The sequence below is a fragment of the Pteropus vampyrus genome, unplaced genomic scaffold (genome assembly GCF_000151845.1).
Source record: "Pteropus vampyrus isolate Shadow unplaced genomic scaffold, Pvam_2.0 Scaffold84, whole genome shotgun sequence".
In the NCBI taxonomy this organism is placed as follows: domain Eukaryota; kingdom Metazoa; phylum Chordata; class Mammalia; order Chiroptera; family Pteropodidae; genus Pteropus; species Pteropus vampyrus.
Genome location: NW_011888865.1, coordinates 1127936 through 1149009, shown reverse-complemented (window position 1 = coordinate 1149009; position 21074 = coordinate 1127936). Strand labels below are relative to the sequence as shown.

Below are 21074 nucleotides of genomic sequence, written 5' to 3'. Positions count from 1 at the left end.
ATACCTAGAATGAATTGCTGGGTCATGTGGTAGTTTTATTTTTAATTTTTTCAGGACTCTCCATACTGTTTTCCGTAGTGACTGCACCAATTTGCTATCCCACCAACAGTGCACAAGGGTGCCCTTTTTTCCATATCCTCACCAACACTTGTTTGTTAATTTATTGATGATGAATACTCTAACAGATATGAGGTAGTATCTCATTGTGGTTTTAATTTGCATTTCTCTGATGATTAGTGACTGAGCATCTTTTCATATGTCTGTTGGCTTCTGTATGTCCTCTTTGGAGAAATGTCTGTTCAGGTCCTTTGCCCATTTTTTAATTTGATTTTTAGTTTTTTTGGTGTTAAGTTGCATGAGCTCTTTATAAATTTTGAGTATTAATTTCCTATTGGATGGATCATTGGTGAATATCTTCTCCCTTTCAGTAGATTGTCTTTTCATTTTGTTGATGGTTTCCTTTGCTGTGCAAAACCTTTTTAGTTTGATGTAGTTCCATTCATTTATTTTTTCTTTTGTTTCCCTTGCCTCAAGTGAAATACCAGAAAAAATATTACTAAGAGCAATGTCAGAGAGTGTGCTGCCTATGTTTTCTTCTAGGAGTTTTATGATTTCGGTTCTTATATTTAAGTCTCTAATCCTTTTTGAGTTTATTCTTGAATATGGTGTGAGAAAATAGTCTAGTTTCTTTTCTTTTCTTTTTCTTTTTTTTGCATATATCTGTCCAGTTTTCCCAATACCATTTATTGAATAGACTGTCTTTACTCCATTGTATATTCTTTCCTCTTTTGTTATAGATTAAATAACCATATAGACGTGGGGTTATTTCTGGGCTCTCTTGTGTTTTATTCATCTATGTGTCTATTTTTAAACCAGTGCAATGATGTTTTGATTACTATAGCCTTGTAGTATAGTTTGATATCAGATAGCATGATACCTCCAACTTTGTTCTTTCTCAAGATTGCTGTGGCTATTTGGGATCTTATGGATCCATATTAATTTTTGGATTATTTGTTTGAGTCTATGAACAATGCCATTTTCACAGAATTTTAGTATTTTGATAGAGATTGCATCAAATCTACAGATTGCTTTGGAAAATATGGACATTTTAATGATGTCATTTCTTCCTATCTATAAGTATGGCATATGCTTCCATTTATTTGCATCTTTTTTAATTTATTTCTTCACTGTCTTATAAATTTCTTTTGCTTCTTTGGTTAAGTTTATCCCTAGGTATTTTATTTTTTGATGCAATTATAAATGAGATTCATCATTTAGAAATTTCTTAATTTCTCTTTCTGATAATTTGTTATTGGTGTATAGAAATGCAATGGATTTCCAAATGTTAATTTTGTATCCTGCTACTTTACTGAATTCATTTATCAGTTTTAATCATTTTCTGGGGAAAAAGTCCTCTCTATATAGTATTATGTCATCTGTAAATGATAGTTTTACTTATTCCTTTCCAATTTAGATGATTTTTATTTCTTTTTCTGGTCCGATTGTTGTGCCTACAACTTCCAATGCTATGTGAATAGAAATGGTGAAAGTGGACACCTTTGTTTTGTTCCTGTTCATAAGGAAAATGCTTTTAGCTTTTTACCATTGAGTATGATGTTAGTGGTGGATTTGTCAAATATGGTCTTTTTTCTTTAAATATTAAAGTATCTTCCCTCTATTCTTACCTTGTTGAGAGTTTTTATCATAAGAGGATGCTGGATTTTGTCAGATGTTTTTTCTGCATCTGTTGATATGATCATATGATTTTTATCCTTCATTTTGTTTCTATGGTATATCATGTTGATTTGCAGATATTGAACCATCCCAGGGATAAATCCCACTTAATCATGGTGTATGATCTTTTTAATATCTTGCCAAATTTGGTTGCTAATATTTTCTTGAAGATTTTTGCATCTATGTTCATCAGAGATATTGGTCTATAATTTTCTCTTTCTGTAATGTTTTTGTCTGGCTTAGGAATCAGGGTAATGGTTGTCTTGTAAAATAAGGCTGGGAGTCTTTCATTCTCTTAAAATTTTTGGAATAGTTTGAGAAGGATAAGTGTTAATTCTTCTTTGAATGGGTGATAAAATTAATCTGTGAAGCCCTCCTGTCCAAGACTTGTTTATGGAAAGTTTTTTGATTACTGATTCAATTTCATTAGTAGTAATTGGTCTGTCCAGATTTTATGTTTCTTCTTGATTCAGTCTTGGAAGATTGTATGTTTCTAGAAATTTATCCATTTTTTTCTGATTGCCAAATTTGATGGCATGTAATTGTAGTATTTTTCTTTTAATCCTCTGTATTTCTGTGGTGTCAGTTGTCGCTTCTCTTTCATTTCTGATTTTATTTATTTGTGTTCCCTCTCTTTTTTTATTTGATGAATCTGGTTAAAGATTTATCAATTTTGTTTATCTTTCCAGAAAATCAGCTCTTGATTTCATTGATCTTTTGTGTCGTTTTTCTACATTGTATTTTGTTTATTTTGTTCTGATTTTCTACATTGTATTTTGTTTATTTTGTTCTGATTTTTATTATTTTCTTTCTCTACTAACTTTGGGCTTTGTTGTTCTTTTTCTAGTTCCTTTGGGTATAAGGTTAGATCGTTCATTTGAGATTTTTCTTGTTTCTTGAGGTAGGCGTGTAATGCAATGAATTTCCTTCTTAGGACTGCTTTCACTGTGTCTCATAGATTTTGGTTCATTGTATTTTTGTTTTCTTTTGTCTTAAGGCATTCTTTAATTTTTTCCCTTGATTTCATTATTAATGCATTCGTCATTTTAGTAGTATGTTATTTAGTCTTCTTGTGTTTGTGTCTTTCAGTTTTTTTCTTATAATTGATTTCTTGTTTTGTACCATGTAGTCAAAAAAGATTCTTTGTATGATTTAATCTTCTTAAATTTATTGAGCCTTGTCTTATGGCCTAACATGTGGTCTATCTTGGAAAATGTTCCATGTATACTTGAAAAGAATATGCATTCTGCTACTTTGGGGTGATATGCTCTAAAAATATAAATTAATTCCATTTAATCTAATGTGACATATAAGGCCTCTGTTTCTTTGTTATTTTTGTTCTGGAGGATCTATTAATGGGGTTTTATTAATGGGGTGTTAAAGTCCTCATTGGTGACTGTATTGCTGTCAGTGTCTTCCTTTATGTCAGTTAATATTTGTTTAATGAGCTACACAAAGACACATCATAATTAAAATGCCAAAGGTCAAAGACAAAGAGAGAATCTTAAAAGCAGCAAGAAAGGAAGCTGGTTACTTACAAGGGTACCCCCATAAGAATGTTTGCTGTCTTTTCAATGGAAACTTTGCAGGCCAGAAGGGAATGGCAAGAAATATTCAAAGTTATGAAAAATTGGTTTGCTGGTGATGAACTCCTTTAGTTTTTTCTTGTCTGGGAAGCTCTTTATTTCTCCTTCAATGTTAAATGATAGTCTTGCTTGATAAAGTAATAAAGCTTGATTAGTTACTTGCTTTTCATGACTTTGAATATTTTCTGCCAATCCCTTCTGTCCTTCAAAGTTTCTGTTGAGAAATCAGATAGTCTTGTGGGTGCTCCCTTGGAGGTAACTAACTGCTTTTCTCTTGCTACTTATATGATTCTCTCTTTGTCTTTAACCTTTTGCATTTGAATTGTGATGTGTCTTGGTGTGGGCCTCTTTGGGTTTATTTCATAGGGGACTCTGTGCTTTCTGGTTTTGTGTGTCTATTTCCTTCATTAAGTTAGGGAAGTTTTCCTCCGTTATTTCTTCAAATAGGTTCTCAATCCCTTGATCTCTCTTCTCTTTCTGGTTTCCCTATGAAGTGAATGTTGTTACAATTAATGTTGCTCCAGAGGTCCCTTAAACTATCTTCATTTTTTTAATTGTTTTTCTTTTTGTTGTTCTGATTGTGTGTTTTCTGATACCTTGTTTTCTAAGTCACTGATTTGATTTTCTGCTTCATCTAATCTGCTGTTGATTCTTTCTAGTATATTCTTCATTTCAGTTATTGTAGTCTTCATTTCTGACTGGTTCTTTTTTTATGATTTTCATGTCCTTTTTAATGCTTGCTATCTCTTTTTAAAGTTTTCACTAAGTTCCTTAAACAACCTTATAACCATTGTTTTGAACTCTGATTCTGATAGATTGCTTAACTCCATTTTGTAGAATTTTTTTTCTGGAGTTTTCTCCTGTTCTTTCATTTGGGACATATTTTTTTTGTTTCCTCATTTTGGCTGCCTTTTTGTATTTGTTTCTATGTATTAGGTAGATCTACTACATCTCCCAATCTTGGCGAGATGACCTCATGTGGGGCCCAGTAGTGCAATCTCCATGGTCACCTGAGGCAGATGCCCCAGGAGTGTTTCTTGTGTGGGTTGTGTGTGCCCTCCTTTTGTAGTTGAGCCTTGATTGCTGTTGGCACATCAGTAGGTGGGATTGACCCTTAGGCTTACTGGCCATGAGGAATGGCCATGACCACAGCCTACGAGCTGCTGTGTGAGGGCTGATCCCAGAGAGCAAGAGTCACCCCAGCTGTTTCTGGTGCCTCCCAAGACCACCCTTTGGGTGTGCTACTTGTGGGCTAATCAGGTGATGTTCTCTTGTGATTTGAAGCTGGCTACCAAGTGTGATGGTTCTGGGGCCTCTCGGAAGGGACTCTTGTGTAGGCCAAGTTGCCGCTGCCTGTGTCTTGTTTGAGGCTATTTGATAGGAGCTACAAAGTGATCTGTGGTTGGTCACTACCTTTGTTGTCCTGGAGGTGTGTAGCAAGGGCCACACAGTGAATCACGGACAGCTACAACCAGTACTGGGCTGGGGTAGCTGAGTAAAAGGCCTAGGGAACTTCTAAGCTTCCCACCACATGCAGGCTCTCCATAAGGCTCAGCTGATGAAAGAGCCTCAGCTGAAATGAGAGTTGGGTGGGGCAGGGTCTCAACAAGTGGTGGTCAGTGGGTTAATGAAGATTCCAATTTGGCAGAAGTGCTGAGCCTGGTGCCGCTCTATAAAAGACTCAGAGCACTCCAAGGTAAGCTGCGGCCTGCCTGGGGCCCTCAGATTCCCAAGTTGACCACAGAAAACTGCAATATGGGCCAACAATGCCATGAAAAAGCCGCTGGTGTTGCGCAAGTTGGGTGGGGCGGAGTCCCGGGGAATCACCAGGGTGGAGTGAGCAAGTTCACCAGGTCAGTGGAAGTTCAGATTTGGCCAGGTAGGGGGAAGGCTCAACACGGGAGAGATGGTGCCCACCTGCCAGCTACACGGGAGGAGGACTCAGCACAGAGAGAGTGGTAGCCGCCTCTCCGGCCCTCACCTCAAAGCCACAAAAATCAGATTTTTCTGGCATCTCCCCCTGGCTATACCTTCAAATACTATTCTAATTAGAAAATGTGAAGAGGAGTTCTGGATATTCTTGCTGATAAAAAACATTTGAGAATCATTTGCTAAAGACACCATAAATAAAAACATATATTTTTAGAAAAATAAATTTTTCCTCCCTGGTGTTTGTTATGAATCTCCTAGGGTTGCAAGCTATAGTGCTTCTTAGTAGTCCTTTAAAATAATACGTCCTGAATTAATACACATGTAATTTACTTGGCAATCTGAAGTTCTATTTAAATCAAGGACAGGTTTAATTGTTAGTTTTTCCTTGCTGAGTGTTTGATTTTGGCTAGGCACCTGATCTACAAAATCTTGCACATTCTTCCATTAATTAACATTTGTTCAAAAAAATATATTCGTAGGTGTCATGAAGACTAGGCACCCACAAAAAATGATATTAACCAACCCCCCTCTCTTTGTGTTAGGTTTTGCCAGAATTTTATGTATCTGAGAAAAACCGCTGAGAGAACTGTGTATTTTTAAATGGATGGAATTCAATGTGTATTTTTTCATAAAACACTGTCCAATGTATATGCATTTTTGAAACTCAGGAAGATTATAAGAACAAATTGATATGAATTGTATATTTAATAGGTTGTAATTATGTCTTATCAAAAGCTCAACTTTTAAAATCTTTTATTCTTTGGAAATATGGTAATTGTTCCCTTTCCCATGTAGTTAATTATAAATTTCAGGAAGAATTAAGTCGGCTAAAACTCTTCGCTTTTTTTTCTTTGTCTCTATGGTAGCAGTGAGAATAGAAATAAATTGCTTTGATCTTATTTCTGAATGGCATTTCTTTCCTCAAAGCATGGACCTTATTTTGAGCACTTGAAATTTTAGATATTTTTCATTAGCTATGAATTCAATAAATTAAAAAATGTGTCAGGAAGAAAAATGTGGCTTATTTTAGAAATCACAACCTTTGTTTCCATAAGAGTTTGCAGTTTATGATATAATAGATAAGATCTGCCAGTGAATATTCATTGACTGCAGTAGTAGATAATGTCCAAAGTTTCTTTCTTGCAAGGCGAAAAGTGCAATTGTGGTCCATTCCTCTTGTCTTACCTTGTTATGTCAGTAGGATGCAGTGATAGCATACAAATATTAAGGTCATTTAAAGTATTTTACAAGACTCTGTTTTTTAATCTTGTATTTAGAGGCTTACATTATTCTATTGTATCTAACTCTGCATAGCAATAATTCAATTTTGGAGATTTCTAGAGCTTCAGGGACTATTGGGACATGCTTCCATAAAATGCTAAAATACCGTAATATATTTCTTAGAAATATTTACGGACCAGTGATCTCAAGTATGTGATCCCAGACTGCAGAGTCCATCTGGCTCCCAAATTTAGTCATCCTAAAACTGCTGCGGTTATTTCAGATAGTCTTTCCAACTTAGATTTAAAATTCTGATGTTTTCTAAGCATTTTTTTGTACTTTTTCTCATTTAATTTTCATAGTGATCTTGCGATAAACATTATTATTTTATACAGAGGTGAGAAAATAGGCTTAGAGAAGTTAAGTGGCATAGGAGAAAAATCCCTGATTAATAAGATAAATATTAATATTTATAGAATGTAAATATATTTATCCTATTACTAGAGTATGTACTGGACCCTGGAATAAATATATTATCTTATATAATCCTTATAATAATCTTTTAAACTGGGTATTATTCTCTCCATTTTATAGATGAGAAAACCAAAACTCACAAAGACTAAGAAACTTATCTAAAGTCACAGATCTAGAAAATAAAAAAACATTCCAGCCCAGGTTCACTGGTTTCCTCATGATAGTAAACATTCACCTTAACCATCTTTCATGGTTAATGTAATGATAGAAGGAACTAATGATACATGTCAAGTGCCTGACATCTAATAGTTGCTCAATAAATATTGCTTCATTATACAGCTAGGAAATGATTTCTGAATCCAAGTGCAGGGTCCCTCTCTCCACTGGTACCATGAAATGTCAAGTTACAACAGTGGCTCTCATGTATAATAAATCTTTAACTGTGACCAGCCTGAGAATTTAGGGCCTGTCTCACTCACCATAGTTAATTAATCCAGGTAGCCAGGTGGGTAGAATATTATTTTAACATAGAGTGTTTAATCCTTTTATGTACTAGTTAGCCACAGATTCTACCTCTGCTTTCCCAGGCAAATGCCTGCCTCAAGATACAAGAGATTTTAGAAAGCATGACTATGATTTAGCACCATCATCACAGCCCACTGAAAAGCCCTCATTCTCCCTGTGGAGGGAGAATGGGTCAGCAACATTTTTTGTCATTTACAGAGGAGGCAAATGCATCACTACCCAGCATGGCTTCAGTCTTAGTAAGGATTTCCTTAGAAACAAATCAGGTCAACTTATTTTAAACATCTCTGAAACCTGAGAAAATAAAAGAAAGCAAGTAGAAAGTTAAGCCCAGGATGGGATAAAATTGTATACTGAGGAAGTACAAGGAATTATACCCAAAAGTGAATGAAAAAGGTTGACATTAACCATGGGTATGTTTTGCATCTGTGATTGATACAATGAACTAGCAGGACTCATGGGATGAAGTAATAGAAGCCACTTTATTTGGGACTTCCCATTGTTTGCTTAAAGCTTCTTAATGTCAGTAAGCTTTTCCCTGCTCTCTAGATGAAAACTTGGGCAGTCTCATGACTTTGCATGAATTTCAGTCATTTGCAAGGAATTAAAGGTTCTGCAATCACTTAAAATCGTAAATACAGTCTTAATTCAGTAATTAAAATTATTCACTACTAAATATTAATCAAAACTCTGAACGCTTTTCCAAATTAAACACTCTTTTCTACTATGTAATCTTCAGATAGGACATCTGCTTTTGGGGCATGTTGCAGGCTTCTCTTTTCTTTTTTCCAATATGCTATTTGGTTTGTGGAACATGGAACCGAAGTTAAAAATGGAGAGCAGGAAGTTCTTATTAGACTGAGATTGTTATACATTTTGCTCTCTGAGCCTGACATGTAATAATAATGATAATAATAACAAAAACAAAGAAAATAGCTGACACATAGTGCTGGTTATACTTAGAAATAGTCCCAAATGCTTTATTTGTATTAATATCTTTAATCTTCATAACTGAGGCAAAGAGAGATTAGGCAATTTGCCCAAGATCACTTAGCTAGTACATGGTGGATGTGAGATTTTAACCCAGCCAGTCTGGCTCTAGACTTTCTCCCATGGGCACCTCTGTGTGTTTCAGGGAATTTCCCTTTCTGGGCCTTTCTGATTAAATCTCCTATAATGTGGATGATGCAATTCTTTAGCCCCAGGTTTTATAGCAGTCCATTCCACACAGAAGGTTGTCTTGTCAGGCATCACAATGGCTCCAGGATGACTCTTTTGCCTTGACAAACTCTGAAAGTACAGGCTGGCTCCAATTGGCCTCTCCTGAGACAATAGCCTATTTGCTATGGTATCTCACTCATTAAACTTTTCAGGGAGGCAGATCCCAGTATACTGGACTCCTAAATCCAACACAGTTATATCAAGCTCTAGGTGTACACCTATTAAAGCCTTTTTCACTAATCTTAGGTGAAAAGTGAGATGCTTCTCATCTTCTCTCCAAAGAAATCCCTTCCCTTTATAAATCTCCAACTACCCAACCCATATTTACACCCTCATTACAGATAAGGGTTCAGAGAGCTGAAAGTGGTTCTTGGTAATTTCCTTTGAAAATTATAGTACCTTCTTTGGAATCTTATTTTTATTAGATCTTGATGTCTTATACAGGACTTCCAATGTATCATCTTGTGCATATATTTCTACCTATATTATACTCTTGTACCTGGAACAACTTGGTTTTCTCCTTCCCTTTAACAACGTACTCTGGAATTACCAATCTTTATAGTAAATAAGGCAATTAATTGAATGAGAACCTTTATTTTCCCAAATAAAATTATTTGTACAAGTATGTACACACAAACATATACATATGTATGTGTACATATGCACACATTATATTTCTATGTCTTATATAGAAATATATCAAATCTATATATCAATGAAATTATATATCAAATCTATATATCAATGAAATTGATGATTTAGAGGTATCCTGGGAGTTGCTTTTTCAAATTTTTTGAAAATTTCCTTAACTTGATATACTGGAGCCAGAAAAATGTATTTTCTAATAATTTTAATAATAAGAGTTAACTCGAATGTTGTGTTAATATTTATAATAATCAATTTAAAAAGTATAATCATTACATTTACAAAGCACTTTATAGTTCACAATTCACTTGCATACACATGTCATTTTAATTCTGCCAAGCAAAAAGCCGTTTGATTTTGACCCCTGGGCATCATGTTTTAACCTCTGTTTCTTCATTTATCATATACCTGAAAGTTTCAGAAAAGATGAGAAAGACACCTTAAGTGCTTTTCCAAAGCCTAAACTCAGGAGAGCTTCTCATGGTTTTTGTAGGATCAAGACTGTCCCTCTAGTTCCACTCCTTGGCAAGACTCATTTGTCCCATACCCTGCTGTTCAAGCACCGTGAAGTAGAGCTAAATGAGGGGAATTTAGATTTTTGTGTAACAGAGTTATTCTTTCCCCTCAATCCTAGGTTTCTAAGGCCCCAAATTGAGAGGTTTTCTAACCAAGTTCAAGTATACCTTGATTCAGCACTATCAGATGGTATAGGGCACACCTTTAGCCTGGAAGCCTCTCCTCTCACTCTTTTCCCTCCTAAAAGCTTTGATGAAAAACCGATGTGTCTCCTGTCTATATAAAGCCCTTTCTGATTTAGCCAGTCAGATTTCAACATTCTTGCCTTTGGCCTTGATTTCTCAGCACAATTTTCCATGACCCTTGCTCATCCCTTAATCCTGCCCCCAAAATGGGTGAGATAGATTTTTATGATCTGCCCATGTCATTTAATATATAACATATCAGTAATATTGCTTTATAATTATGTGTTTATTAGTTTGTCTTTTTCTTTAGACTAAGAACAGTTTAGACAGACTAAGTCTTGATACATCCTTATTTCTAATTTAATAGCTGGCATATACTAATTTTTCAATGAACATTTGTTGACCAACTAAATGAATGAATGAATAGTCCTAGTATTTAATGCTGTTTTAAATGTAACATGTTATATTATATCTCCTAAAAGGCTGGAAGATCTTTGAAAGGATTATTATTTAAAATATTTTATTGCTAAATTTATCTCTGTATATACCTAGCATGGTGCTTTCCTTGTAATACATATTTGATAAATCCATAAATGGATAAATTAATGAATGAATGTGTAGGTGATAGGTGTACAGTACTGTTATGCAACATTTCTCAATCCAGAAAAAAAACACAAACCCTTATAATATGATAATCACTTTACAGTAAGCAGAGCAATTGAACTTCTCAGCTCTTTCTCTGCTTTTAGAAGAACACACTATTATAAATGAAAATTAGGTCAATGTTTTATTTGGGTGAATCAATTCTTAACCTGCTATACACAAATGTCTCAGGATTAAATGACTAAATGTTTGTACAGGTACTTTGTAAACTCTAAAGCACTCTAACAGAAATAGGCCCTGAGAAACAAAAAATTCCCACTTTTTCTGGGGATGGAGTGGGTTGAGAAGAAAATCTGTAGAATTTTCTTAGTCCAGAATTTGTTAATGTTCAATTTTTTAAAAAATATATTGCGGTTCTTTTTTAAATAATATTTTATTTTTCACTTACAGTTGACATACAATATTATATTAGTTTCAGATGTGTAACATAGTGATTAGACATTTATATAACTTACAAAATGATAGCTTCAATAACTCTGGTACACATCTGACACCATACATAGTCGTTACAGTATTATTGACTATATTCCTTTGCTATACTTTATATCCTCATGACTATTTTGTAACTGCCAATTTGTACTTCTTAATCCCTTCCTCTTTTTGACCCATCTCCCGAACTCCCTGCCATCTGGCAACAATCAAATGTTCTCTGTATCTATGAGTTTGTTTCTGTTTTGTTTGTTCATTTATTTATTTATTTTTTTGATTCCACATGTAAGTGAAATCATATGGTATTTGTCTTTCCCTGTCTGAACTTATTTCATTTAGCATAATACCCTTTAGGTCCATCCATGTTGTTGCAGATGGTAAATTTTCATTCATTTTTTATGGCTGAGTAATGTTCCATTTTATATATGACCATTTCTTCACCATTCATCTGTTGATGAATACAGGTTGCTTCCATATCTTGGCTCTTGTAAATAATGTTGCAATGAACATATGAATGCATATGTCTTTTCATATTAGTGTTTGTGGGTTTTTTTGGATAAATACCTGGAAGTAGAATTACTGGGTTCTTCTTTGTCTCTTGTTATAGGCTTTCTTTTAAAGTCTATTTTGTCTGGTATAAATATGTGTTGCTACTCTAGCTTTTTTTTTTTCTTTTCGTTTCATGAAATATTTTTTTTCCATCCCTTTACTTTCAGTCTGTGTATGTCTTTCAATCTAAAATGAGTCTCTTGTAGGCAGCATATGTAAGGGTCTTATTTTCTTATCCATTTAGCCACTCTGTATCTTTTGATTAGAGGATTTAATCCATTTACATTTAAAGTAATTATTGCTAGATATACAGTTATTGCCATTTTATCATTCACATTTTTTATCCTTTATTTTTTTCTTCTTCTTAAAGAAGTCTCTTTAAGTATTTCTTCTAATACTTGTTTGGTGGTGATGACCTCTTTTGGCTTTTTCTTGTCTGGAAAGTTCTTTATCCCTTCTCCAATTTTAAATGATAGCTTTGCTGGATAGAGTACTTGGCTGTAGTTTCTTGCTTTTTACTACATTGAATATTTCCTGCCAAACCCTTCTTGTCTAAAAAATTTCTGTTGAGAAACAGTCTTATGGGAGATTCCTTGTAGGTAACGAACTGCCTTTCTCTTGCTGCTTTTAAGATTTTACTCTTGGTCTTTAACTTTTGGCATTTTAATTATAATGTGTCTTGGTGTGGGCCTCTTCGGGTTCATCTTGTTTGGGAATCTTTGTGCTTCCTGGACTTGGATGTTTGTTTCCTTCACCAGGTGAGGGAAGTTTTCTATCATTATTTCTTGAAATAGGTTTTCAATTTCTTACTCTCTCTCTTCTCCTTTAGTACCCCTATGATGCAAATGTTGGTACACTTGATATTGTCCAAGGGGCCCCTTAAACTATCTTCATTTTTTAAATTCTTTTTTTCTTTTGGTCGTTCTGATTGGGTGTTTTATGCAACCTTATTTTCCAAATTGCTGATTCAGTCCTCTGCTTCATCTAATTGGCCGTTGATTCCCTCTAATGTATTCTTCATTTCAGTTGTAATTTTCATTGCTGTCTGGTTCTTTTTTATGTTTTCTATCTCTATTTTTATGTTTTTTATCTCTTTGTTGAAGTTATCACTGAGATCATTGAGCATCCTTATAACCAGTGTTTTGAACTCTGCTGTTGGTAGAATGTTCATCTACATTTTGTTTAATTCTTTTTCTGGAGTTTTGTTCTGTTCTTTCATTTGGGACATGCTTCCTTTTCTCATTTTTATTGCCTCTCTGTGTTTGTTTCTATGTATTAAGTAGAGCTCTTATGTCTTCCACTCATGATAGAGTGGCCTCATGTAGTAGGTGTCCTGTGGGGTCCAGTGGCATAGTCACCTGTGAGCCAGGTGCTACAGATGCGTCGCTTTTGTGGGTTGTGTGTGCTCTCCTGTTGTAGTTGAGTCTTGATTGCTGTTGGCATGTCAGTGAGGGTGGGGCTAGTTGGTTGTGAGTACTGGCCATGACTACAGTGAAGGAGCTGTTGTGCAGTGGCTGACCCTACGGAGCAGGATTGCTTTAGTGGAGCTCTGATGCTTACCGAGTCTGACCTTTGGGCGTGTTTTTTGTGGAGCTGGTTGGGTGGTGCTCTAATGTGGTCTGAAGCTGGGCACTGGGTGTGTTGGTTCTAGGACCTCTTGGGAGGTACTCTGGTGCCGGCCAACATCAGCTGCTACTTGTGCCCTTCTTGGGTCCACTTGATATGTGCCGGACTTGGGGCTACTTAGCCAGAGGTATGGGGCACACGAAGACTGGATGCTGCTTGTTTGGGGTTTGTGAACCTTCGAAAGATTTTAGGAAGGTCTGCAGCATGAGCCATGAGAGGCCATTTTTATGGAAAAGTCACTGTAAGTGGCTTGAGTTGGGTGGGGTTCAGAGAATCACCAGGGTAGAGCAAATGGTGTTAGCAAGGTTGCTAGAGACACAGATATGGTGCATACAGTCTGGGTGGGTGAAGAGCTCAACAAAAGAAAAGTGGCTTCTGCCAGTATTTCTGTCTGGGAGAAATCTTTCCCTCCAGCTCTTGCCCTGAAGCAAGATAATTCAATTTCTTCCCATATGTCTCTGGTACCTTTGAGCTGCTGCCCCAGTGCTGGAGCTCAGAGCAAGTGAGTTTGTCAGTAAGTCTATATGTGGCCCCTTTAAGAGGAATGTCTGGGACTCCAACAGCCCTCCGTCTGACTCAGCCACAATCTCTGCTGGTTTGCACAGCCAGAAGTTATGCAGACTCCTCTCCCCAGCATTGGAACCCTGAGCTGGGGAGCCTGGTGTGGGGCTTGGACCCCTTGCTCCTCAGGGTGTACTCCACAGTAGATATATCCCTCACAATTTTTAACTGCCACATGTGAATATGAGACCAGCCTATTCTGCATCTCCGCCTCCTCTACCAGTCTCAACCTGGCTTCTTCTGTATGTTCTTAGTTATAGGACTTCTGTTTAGCTGGACATCAGGCAATTCTCAATGATGGTTGTTCTGTGGTGTGGTTATAATTTTGATGTGGTCATGGGAGGAGATGAGCAGAGCATTTCCCTACTCTGGCATCTTGACCTGTTCAAATTCTTCATAGTTACGTATTTATATAATCAATCTGAGATGCACTTGTCCAACATATTTGGCTCATTTGCTCAGGATATTCTGGAATGCAATATGTCAAGATGATAAAATAATAAAAAGATGACCATGGAAGATGAAAGATTTGTAGACATCAACCTGTCTAAATAGCATAATATATTTTTTGATGGACCAAAATCCACTGATAGTTTTGTCTCTTAAGAGAACATGTTTTTCAGGGTTAGCATTACAGATCTCAGAATCTTGATCAGGTCACATATCAACCATCTACAGGTATAAGTATCCAGGGTAGTTGGATGAGAGAGAGAGAGAGGGGAAGCGAAAGCTCTGTCTTTAGAGAATTTGTCACCAATTTTTATATTGAATCATTGCTTGAAGAGCTGGGCCAGCCCTTTAGGGAATCCTAATGTTTCCTCTTGATATTTGGCTTAAGAATTAACTGAAAGGTAGAGCTGAGAGCATCCTTTACCATAGTGTTCATACTGGCTCTAGTTGGCTTTCTAAGGGCTGAAGATCTGCCAAATATGTGGTATCCCCAAACTCCAACATACCACAGTGCCCACATAAAGGTTAGAAAAGACACTGAAGAAGGAGGCTAAAAACTTCTAGGAAAAAGAGAATTTTAACCCCTTTACTTCACCTATGATAGCAGTGCCATTGACCAATGTTAGATCTTGCCTTCTTTAGAAGTAGAGTGAAGGGGCAAGTAAATCCTGAGGTTGGGGTTTTCAGTAACCATATTTGAGTAGAAGGTCTTATGAGATGATCTGGTCTAACTGTTCTTAATCTTTGTTATTGCTCCAACTCATAGAGGACTACCTACGGTAACCATAGATCAGAATGATAGGAATTCTCAACTGGAAGGTATGCCCATTTAGAGAAGGGAACATGTTAAATTCTTAGGAGGAATATGAAGTTTGGAAAGGATCTATGGGTGAATTTGATAGCTCCTCTATCCACATTGAATCGTGAATCTAATAAAACCCTTTCATTTTGCACATGAGAAAAGTGAAGTTTAAAGTGTTATAGTACCTTTCCTAAAATTTCACAAATAGGTTAATAGGTTACTAAAATTCAAGATTCTAACTTCTATTCCAATCTTATTTTTAGTCACGCGTTATGGGTTAAAAAATAATTTATGTTCACCTGGCACCTGTCTTTAGGCCTTTTTATGTGTCTGCCCTTGTGTAATCATACTGCTAATCTGCTTGAATAAAACACTATTAGGAAGGCCTTAGTATCCAAAACTCAGGTAATAATGGAGCAAGAGATAACTCATATGGATTTCCATCTTCCTTTACTCCATGTTATGCATTCATAGAAGTTCAAACACTCCTTATTTATGGCCCATCACATTTTTGCCTCTTTACTATGTGTTCCATAAAGATATCTACTATATAGATATAAAACAAGGTTATTATTACTACTAATAATAACAATTACAAATTATTATAAAGGAGACATTCTTTACCATTAACATTGTTTGATATGAAGTCATAATTAGAAATGCTAATAACTAGCATTTTAATAGTACTTTTAAATTCCAAAGCTTAACCTTACATGTAGATAAATTATATTTATTAATTGGGCTTAGATTGCCAGAAAAAGACAATAAACTTGTCCTATTACTTTGTGTGTTCTCATTGGTGGCATCCTTGAAGATTGGAATAGTGATCTGAGGTGAATTTATATCTATCACCTAATAACATTTCTATGAATTAGGCAACATACACTATTATACAGATGTGACCACGAAGACCAAGAGTATTTTATGGCATCAAGCGCATGGTCGAGCTTAGCTTAAAATTGTGGTCATCTAACACTAGTCCCGTGCACCTTATATACCTTGTTTACCTTGTTGGTACTGGATGTCATATTTTGATTTAAACAAGAAAACTGAGCATGGAGATTGATGATTGAAGTATATTTTTACCGTAACTTTATCAATAATCACTCAAACAGCACTTCGGAGTTTAGTGATGCCTTAATAATAGATTACCTAAAGGTTGCTAGGAACACAAATCATAAAAAAATTCTTAGCACAAGTGCTGAATTCAATATTTTATTCCAGTTAAGTCAGAAATGTTAAGATCATTGATATGATTAAATTATAGTTGATAACATGTCTTAAGCCCAATTAAACAGAAGATGAAATCCTAGCTATGCTGCTTTTTTGTAGGGTAACTTTTAGGCCAGGTACATACCCTTTCTGAGCCTTAGTTTTCTCTCCTGTGGAATGGACATAATGATACTTAGAACCATATTTGTCATGGCAACTAGTGATAATATAATGGGTCCAGAATAATATCTAGCATATTTAGTAGCTCAATAAATCACAGCTGTGGTTTTTATGATTATTAACATTAGTATTAGTGTATCTATATTATAATTGAGTATACAATAAAATAAAGGTAAAAGATGTTTTCTTAGAATCACCTTCTCCCCTTTTAACACTAATCAGTTCTTGTTATTATAGGGAAGGAGCAGTATTGTTGGTTAAAAGGAAGCCTTTCTTTAAAAATGTAATTAATTAATTAATTTTTTGCACCTACAGTAAGTATCTAGTCTTCCTAGGTGGTCTTCCATCCAAGTACTAACCAGGCCTGACTCTGCTTAGCTTCCAAAATCAGACAGGATTGGACTTGTAAAAGAAAACACTTTATTCTTTCTAAAAGGCTAATTAGAAGTGAGTTTAGAAAAGTTACAACAAAAGAATGGGTTAGCTAGAGATAAAATTTTTATGTTAAAAGAAGTGTCTGGCAAATGGCTTAGAATGTCAAATCTCTGTGCTTGTTTTATTTTGTTGTACCTCAGTTTCTAATGTGACAAGAAAGGCCTCTAAAATCTATCCTGTAAAATTCTACATTCTGGAGTTCTATGAAATGCCCTAGAGAGAATCATCACCACTAATTCACAATCTGGAAGGGGAGACAAGCAAACAAATCCTGAACTAAAGTGATCTCACAGGGGTATAGCATGTATCGGTGTTGTCTGGGAACCTAGAGGAGAGGAGACCAGTTCTGCCTCTGGGTTAGGAGGGTTCTCAGATGGTTCCTGTTGAAGCCTGAAAGGCCAGCTGCTGAGCTGAAGAAGCCTGATGCCAAAAGCCTAGTCCTTAGAGTAATACAAAATTCAATAGATAATTTCTTATGCGTTGATGAGAGTAGAAATTACATACCTAGTTTTCTGCAGCATTGCACCAAAAAAATCATTCTCAGTCTTCTCTTATACTTGTAAATATGGTAATAAACACATTGATGATAAACATGTCAGCTAGTATGTACTTCAGTATATAATATATAGAACATAACAATATATTTCCTTATTTGCAGCAAAACCAAGGCAAATGCCCAGCCCAGAATTGTTCAGTAGAAGCCCCTGCTTGGATGCCTGTCCACCACTGTACTGTAAGTTTGATGATTTGATTATTACAATCGATTATTACAAGAATTATTTTTATATTTTGGAAGAACTTTAGTGGAATGGGCTAGAATGCTCTCTGAAATTATAGAGTAGAGCAAGCCTTTTAAAGGAGAAAGCATATCTCTTCAGAAAGCTCTGCATTATAAGGAATACCTGTGATTGGAGATTCGATGCATTTTTTGGAGTCAGGGTAACTTACAAAGGAGTTATCAAATGGATTATTGATGATTTAAATTTAAATAGTCATTAAAACAAATATATTTGTACCTATGTTTTTTTCAGTAGCTGCATATTTAGTAATACTTGATGTTAGATGCTTTAGGGAAGGTTGCTTTCTCTTGTCATTGTTGTGTTGACTGTTTAATAGTGATGACTACACGGATTTAAAATTTTCAAGTCTTCTTGGTATAATAATAGTCTCTGTATTTGTGTGAAATCTTCCATCAAAGAATTGTCAAGTGCCTTAGAAACAAACAGGTATTATGCCATTATTTCTATGTTACAAATGGGAGATTTAAATGCAAAGGGAGTAAGACTAGTGAATCAATTGTAAAGCTGAGAATAGATCCCAGACACCCTAACTCTCCTTTCATGAACTCATTCATTCTACTACACTGTGCTCATAAATAACTGAAGAAAGTGGCTGATTTGTATGATAATATCTTATACATACATTGCCTGATAGAAATGACAATGGTTCCTCTGGGGTCTGTGCGTACTGTAACTGACAGTTTGCTGTCATGAAATAACTTGTGTGTTGGGGATAAGAAGTTCAAAAGTTACTTTTTGGGTATTTCCTTCATTAGACCCACCTTGCAAGCAATGTAAAGTGATAAGTGGAGTTTCTTAAATTTCCTCATCTACTAGGTACAGGATGCTGAAAGGTGCAGGTGGGCTTAGGCTATAATATAAGGCAGTAGGCCCAGGGGAGCCTACTTTTCAGCCAGATTGTGTAAAAGGATGAAGTCTTGTTCCCTTTTTTTAAAAAAATTTTATTTATCTGTGGAAGGAAGAGAAGGTGGCATCCCTTTAATGGAGAGATGATGATGCTAAATTTTAGAGGCATTCCTGTGGTGTGGAGGTTGCCCAGATTCACTGGAGATTTGGAGAATAAAAATGTCATGCTTTTGTGAGCAGATGGTGAGAGGGGAGTGCATGTTTAGGGATTCTTCTGATACCAGAGAAAGGATGAATTTTAATAATTCTATTTATTCATCAATCATGCTGTTTATTGTATCCCTGATATTATCTCATAATTACTGATTTTTATGTCTATTTCTCTGAGGAAGCCATGTGCGCTTCAGGGTCCTTGTATATCCACATCTAGGTAAATCCCTGGTTCACAGTAGGAGCTCTGTGAGTGCAGGTTCGATTAATGAATCTTTAATCTGTTGATTTTCTCTTTAGTAAGTTTTGGTAAATTATTTCATGACTTATTTCTTGGTGAAGAGGAATAATTATACTGTTTTACCTTTTTGGGTGGGTAGTTTCCATTGCTTACCTTCGAGGGTCCTTTTATATTTTCTTCACAGGGTACCATTAACTATGTGTTTTGAGGAATTTATTTTCAAACTAGGCAAAATTTAGTAATTTGATTCAGCTGTGTCAGGTACTATGCCAACTGCCGAAGCTACAAAGATATGTAAATAGGGTTCCCATTTCATCAAACATCCACGTGTAATACTGATAAGAATTTCTGATTAGTACTTGATCCTCCACTGCACTGATAATTCCAGCCCCAAATAAAAAAAAAATTTAACATTTTAGTTACTTTGTCTAGTCTTACTGCATTTAAATCCATTTCTAGAATTTTGTCTTTTGAATTATTAAAAATAATTCTTCATTATGACTGTGGAGTTGCACCCGTTAGGGTCTGGAAATCCCAGATTAGGTCTTCCTGCCATAGGATGTGAAAGGCTAAATAAGTGACTACATTTAAGACCCTTTCTGAACTCAGAATTCAGAAATGCCAACATTAAAGTCTGAGTCTCAGTCGTGTGGTCAGGTGAGAGCATCCGAAGGTAGATGCTTTTTCTTGCTTCTGCCATAGAATTGAGAGCTGCTGGTGTCATGGATTTCCTTTGACATTTACTTAAAAGTCGCTACATCTCCCATTGGGGCAGACACTTCCTGGAGAAGTCGCACAACCCATAACGATTCTGCTATCGCAGGGAGTAACCCTGAGGTAGGCTGCCCGTGGCCATATTTAGGTTATGTGTGTCTGCCTCTGGGCATGACTGACTGATCCAGGGATGATATCTAACCCCAGCTGGGCCAGTTGGATTCTTTCTCCTGGGAAATTTGTTCTACAGAGATACAAAATTTGTAGTCATCAGTATTGAATCACATGAATGACAACGGTTTGAAAAACATTCTGTGAACCTCAGTTGCTGAGATCTCTGGAGCTGCTTTGTATCTACCCTCTGAGGTTTTGCTGACTCAAATCTCTTTGGTTTTATAAAATGGTCACAGTAACCTGCTGATAATCAATAAGTTACTTTTCCTCAAGTTATTCAGATTTTGTTTTTCTTTTGTTTGAGGGAGTTTAATATTCTTTGATTTATTTGCAACCAAAGAGAAAAGAAAAACCTCTTAATTAACTAATATTTCTAGTCAGCAACATTTATGGAGCTCCCGCTAGAGCTAATGTAATGAGTTGTTTCCTCAGACAGAAAGAAGCACTCAGAACACTAGAATTTTTATAATTTATACTAGTATATTTATTCCAAATATCTGATTATGTACATTGCTTAGGGACATAAAAAATGACCAAAGTATAATTTGATAATGACTTAATCCACATTATAGAATTAAAAATATGTATAGTTAACATAAGCATATAGTTAGCATAAGCACATTTACATAACGAAAAGCTGAATATGATATGTAAAGTAGTTCTGGTATTAATTTCCATTTTCCCATCTCTCAGAAAATAGAGAATATCTTAGCCTCAGGTGTTTAAGAGAATGTCTTGTCTGTCTCAAATTTTCCATGAACTGTAGCAGATTATAAATAAAGGAATATGTACTTAACATTTATAATAAATGGATAGTCTTTGTTATCTATGTGCATTTTTCAAGTTCAGTTGATTCTTTCCGCATTCTTATCCCCAGTGCCCTATTCTTGTTCCTTGGTGTTATGTTCTGGAATGATCGTATCCTTATAATTGGGCTTTATTACTTTTTAAAAAAAGTCTTGATCTTTGTGTGTGCATTTGCCCTAGGTTCATTTTAAGTGCAGAGCTTTTATCGTTGGTTTTCCTAAGAAGGCTTCTCTCTCCAAATTGCTTTGCAAATGCCTGTCACCAGTTACATATTGTCTTGAAAATGGCTTCTCTTACTCTTTTCTCAGTTTCCTCTCCTCATGATTGCTTTTTTTT

At 35.6% G+C, this 21074-nt stretch overlaps 1 protein-coding gene across 1 annotated transcript in view; it reads left to right on the top strand.

Moving 5' to 3' along the window:
- The window catches only part of DLG2 (discs large MAGUK scaffold protein 2), a 1459931-nt gene that overhangs the window by 349190 nt on the left and 1089667 nt on the right, over positions 1-21074 (top strand). The window contains exon 5 of the mRNA XM_023532491.1: positions 17605-17679. Coding sequence (XP_023388259.1) covers positions 17605-17679 — 75 coding nt within the window. The remainder of the gene's footprint in view (positions 1-17604; positions 17680-21074) is intronic.